The 4,519-nt window shown below is 42.1% G+C and overlaps 1 protein-coding gene across 1 annotated transcript; it reads right to left on the bottom strand.

The window, feature by feature from the left end:
• Nucleotides 1-1,054: 1,054 nt before the first annotated feature.
• Nucleotides 1,055-4,104, bottom strand: LOC124187364. Its single transcript, XM_046579675.1, has 5 exons — nt 3,408-4,104; nt 3,214-3,357; nt 2,776-3,078; nt 2,053-2,592; nt 1,055-1,467 (listed from the first exon to the last, which is right to left on the bottom strand). Exons 1-5 carry the CDS (start codon nt 4,102-4,104, stop codon nt 1,055-1,057), a joined length of 2,097 nt encoding a protein of 698 aa, XP_046435631.1.
• Between the last annotated feature and the right edge of the window lie 415 nt (nt 4,105-4,519).

The raw sequence follows: 4,519 nt of genomic DNA, 5'->3' as shown, positions 1-4,519 counted from the left end.
GGACACAAGCTCTCTTTTTAAAGTCTAGAGACTGACTGTTTTTACAATAATATCGGTTGACGCAGCAACCTTATTCTTTTCAAAGACATAAGAGGTTCATAAACGTCTTTCATCTATGATGACTACTAGATCATTTAAAAGGGGACAAAACGGGTGATTTCACCCTTTGTAACATTACTCCCCCTCGAGGAAAAGAGTCGACCCGACTCGGAAAAGATAAACAATTACAAAAAATGTGATCTAGCAGTCAGTGCTCGAAGGTGAGTTGGAGCTGTGGCTCTAAAAATTAAAAGACTCCCTTTTTACTATCTGGCATTTGCCCACAGTCTCAAGGTAAACCACAGAAAACCTTGAGCAGATAGTTGAGCGTTCAATTGAATTTCTAAATTTGTGTGCCTTGTTTTATAAAGGTAAGTGTTAAGGGTGAGTTTGTGAGTTCTTCATGATTTTGAAGACATCAAAATCATCCGGATCGTCGCCGAAAAGAAAATTCATTCCTCTTCGTACAACGAGGCGGGAAACCATAACTGGGAAAACTCTGAGTCCTAGACAACGGAAAGGTTGATTCCCTCCGAGAACCGGCACAGGAAACAGGAAAAAGGAACGGGTGACTGAATCCAAAACTTCTTCAAAAAACAGCACACCCTAGAGTTTGGAGGACAAATGTGAGTGGTGGTATAACAATTCAAATTCACTAAGTGAATTTGGGAGAATACACGAATAAAATAAATTAAATATGTAGTCAAAAGAAAAGGAACGATCTTATCTGAATATCCGGCGAACCCAGGCTAAGACCGGACAAACAGTACAGCTGGAGGTAACATCGGGAACAGCCAAAGACGACAGATTCGTCGGGAAAAAAAATCTATAAAAACTCAAAGAAACTGACATATGGGTCAGAAAAATAAGAGAGGATCGACCAATCGCTCACTACTTCATTCAAGCGCAGAACCGCAACACTCTTTAAGCCAAAGAAATCGATGTATCAAAATTTCTCGAATCGACGGAAGTCGAAGATCCCGACCTGTCAACGAACTTTCTAACCTTCAGAGAGCTACTGAAACGATGCTCTTGACTGATAAGGAGCTAAACGATCCAGATGAACGACTTTAGATTTCGAACGAGGGGAACGTCTAATTCTAAAAACAACGTCGTTAATCCGGTCAACAATAAAATAAGGACCTTCCCAATTACTTTGGAGTTTGGGACAACGCCCTTGTTGCCGCCGAGGTTGAAATAACCAAACGGAATCTCCCTTCTCAAATTGTAAATTTCTAGCTCTAATATCATAACGATCCTTAGTCTTATCGGAGACCATACGAATTCTTTCCCTAGCAAATTCATGAACCTCGTCCAACTTTTGACGGAAAACGGAATTAAAATACACCTGGGACGAAGTCACGGAAGGATTGACGCTCTTTTCTAAATCTGACGGTAGTCGAAGATCCCGACCCGTCAACATCATAGCTGGAGAAAAACCGGTAGTATCGTGAATTGCAGAGCGATACGATAAAAGAAATAAGGGAATCCACTTATCCCAATCTTTCTGATCCTGATCAACGAAAGAAGAAAGATAACGAAGAAGCGTCCTATTCAATCTTTCTACCATTCCATTAGACTGCGGATGGAAAGCGGTAGTACGAGTTTTTCTAATCCCTAAAATTTGAAGGAACTCCTTCATCAAATTCGACTCAAAATTTCGACCCTGATCTGTGTGTAATTCAAGAGGAGCTCCGTAACGACAGACAAATTCTCGAATGTAAGCTCGAGCAACGGTGCTAGCTTCTTGATTCGGAATTGGGACTACTTCTAACCACTTTGTAAAATAATCTGCTATCACCAGGGCATACCGATTTCCTGACCTAGAAAGAGGAAGAGGGCCTAGGATATCCATTGAGACTCTTTTAAATGGAGCTCCCACGTTATATATTTGAAGAGAGCTCCTCCCTTTTTCACGAGGTCCCTTCTTGGCTAAACAAACCGTGCAAGTTCTGCACCAATTTTCAACGTCAGCTCGGCAGTGAGCCCAAAAATACCTTTCTCTGATCCTACCTGAAGTCTTATTAGAAGCGAAATGGCCACCAACAGGTGAATCATGAAAGCTTGATAAAATCTCAGTTATCTTTTCTCTAGGAACCAGAAGCTGCCAACGTACCGACCTGGAGTCAGGTGATTCCCATTTCCTATAAAGCAACTGATCGAGGAGAAACAAGGAGTCCCACTGCGCCCAGTAAATTTTCAAAGACTGACTCATAGAAGATATTTCTTCCCACTGAGGCCTAACTCCTGTGGATTTCCAATTCCGAACCAGGAGGAGATCTGAATCTTTTCCCTGGGCGATGATCCAGTCTTCTTTATTTTCAACGAGAGAAATTTGACGAACGTTAAGCGAGGGATCTAGCTGTTTATTTAAACGAGAGCACTGTTTGCAATCGTCCCCGCACGGACGACGAGAAAGTGCATCAGCATTGCCATGCAGAACTCCGGGACGGTGTTTAATTTCGAAGTCATATTGACCTAACCTCTCCAACCATCGAGCTACTTGGCCTTCAGGTGATTTGAACGAAAGAAGCCAAGTTAAGGAAGCATTGTCTGTCCGAATCAAAAATTTCCTTCCATAAAGATAATGATGGAAATGGCAAACAGATTTTACCATCGCTAATAATTCCCTACGGGTAACACAATAATTGCGTTCTGGTTTAGACAAGACTCGACTGAAATAACTAATAACGCGCTCTTGGTTATCCTGAATTTGAGACAAAACCCCACCTATACCACAGAGAGAAGCGTCAGAATCTACGATGAATTGAGAATCGGTGATGGGATAAGCTAATATCGGTGACGAAGTTAATAATTTTTTAAGGAGAACAAAGGCTCCTTCGCATTCGGGAGTCCAATCGAAAACAACTTTAATTCCTGTAAGAGCATGGAGAGGTCTCGCTATAGAAGCAAAGCCCTTAACGAAACGTCTGTAATAAGTACAAAGTCCTAAGAAACTTTGAACCTTTGCTTTTGAATCGGGACGAGGCCAATTCAAAACCTTTTCTATTTTAGAAGGATCTGTCTTAACACCTTCCGCTGAAACGACGTGTCCGAGAAAAGATACTTCCTTTTTGAAAAAATGACATTTTTTGGGACTCATTTTTAGACCAGCTTAGGATGAACGACTAAAAACCTGCTCAAGATTTTCCAATTCCTCATCATAAGTCTTACCAAACACAATGATGTCATCGAGATAAACTAAACAAATCTTGCCAGTCAGACCTTGAAGGGTGAATTCCATCGCTCTTTCGAAGGTAGCTGGTGCATTACAAAGGCCAAAAGGCATAACTTTAAATTGCCAAACTCCACCTAACCCTGTGACAAAAGCTGTTTTCGCTTTGTCTAACGGATTCATTTCGACTTGCCAATAACCACTCTGTAAATCAATCGTAGAGAACCAAGGGTATCTCCTATTTGAGGAAGCGGATGTGCATCTTTCTTGGTGATCTCGTTCAACTTCCTATAATCAATACAAAACCTCTTGGAACCATCTTTTTTATTGACTAAGACAATGGGAGAAGCCCACGGACTAGAAGACGGCTCAATAACATCTGCTGTTCTCATATCCTCTACTAATTTTTCAACTTCCCTGCGACCGTTTAAAGGAAGCCGTCTAGCTGCCTGTTTAATCGGAGCGTTATTCCCTACATCTATCGAATGCTTAGCTATGGTACATCTCCCGATGTCGGCAGAGTCTTTAGCAAAAGTCTCTTTAAAATCGTTAAAAAGGCAAACGAGACTGTTAGTCTGAGCGATATCTAAATCTCTAGAAGACCTAGTAAAGAGTTCCGTGAGATAAGAAGGAACGACTAAAGAGTCTGAAACATGTTCTAAAACGCGCAAAGACGAGAGGGTTTCTTTCTGTTCAGAAGAGTTAATAAACCTAGACGTTTCGAGGTTGATTTTACGATAACCAGAACAGAGAGTCGAATCGCCGGTAGAAGTGACGCAGTTGTGAGCGGAAAGAAAATCTACGCCTAAAATGCCTTCATCTTCTATATCACCTACTAGAACTTCATGTGGGGATTGAACACAATCCGCTACTGTTACCTGCACGACCATCTTACCTACGACAGGGGTAATTGCTCCGGTAGCAGTGCGAATAGACGCAGAAGGATTAATTGAAGCAAGAGACGAAATCATATCTGGACGAACAACGGAAATTTCGGCTCCAGTATCTATCACCCACAAACAACTTAGTCCGTTAACGGAACCTTTAGCATATAGGCCGGTACGACGCAGGCCTCTAACCACGAACTGTGAAGCAATAGGGCTAAGGAACTTGGAAGAAACCGATGATATCCGCCCTTTCCAAACATCGGTAGCTAGTTTCCCGAATTCTGAGGAACAGAAGGTTGCGCTGACCAAACCGGATTAGAGGGAGCCCTCTTGGAGGCATTTTTGCGCCACGAATCTTCCGCAGTCTTCAACTGACGGTCGAGTTTAAAACAATTCTTCGCGATATGTCCTCTTACGC

The sequence above is a fragment of the Neodiprion fabricii genome, unplaced genomic scaffold, assembly GCF_021155785.1.
Source record: "Neodiprion fabricii isolate iyNeoFabr1 unplaced genomic scaffold, iyNeoFabr1.1 ptg000053l, whole genome shotgun sequence".
NCBI lineage: Eukaryota > Metazoa > Arthropoda > Insecta > Hymenoptera > Diprionidae > Neodiprion > Neodiprion fabricii.
Note: the sequence above shows the minus strand (reverse complement) of the source record. Positions and strands in the feature narration are given on the sequence as shown.

Bases quoted from the DNA above. Each gene is read 5' to 3' on its own strand.
- LOC124187364 (XM_046579675.1), bottom strand. From the start codon at position 4,104: ATGGTCGTGCAGGTAACAGTAGCGGATTGTGTTCAATCCCCACATGAA. The intron at 3,358-3,407 runs GCAAGTCGAAAT...CTTTTGTCACAG, and splicing joins GATTTACAGAGTGGTTATTG to GGTTAGGTGGAGTTTGGCAA. The intron at 3,079-3,213 runs GTAAGACTTATG...ACGTCGTTTCAG, and splicing joins CGATGACATCATTGTGTTTG to CGGAAGGTGTTAAGACAGAT.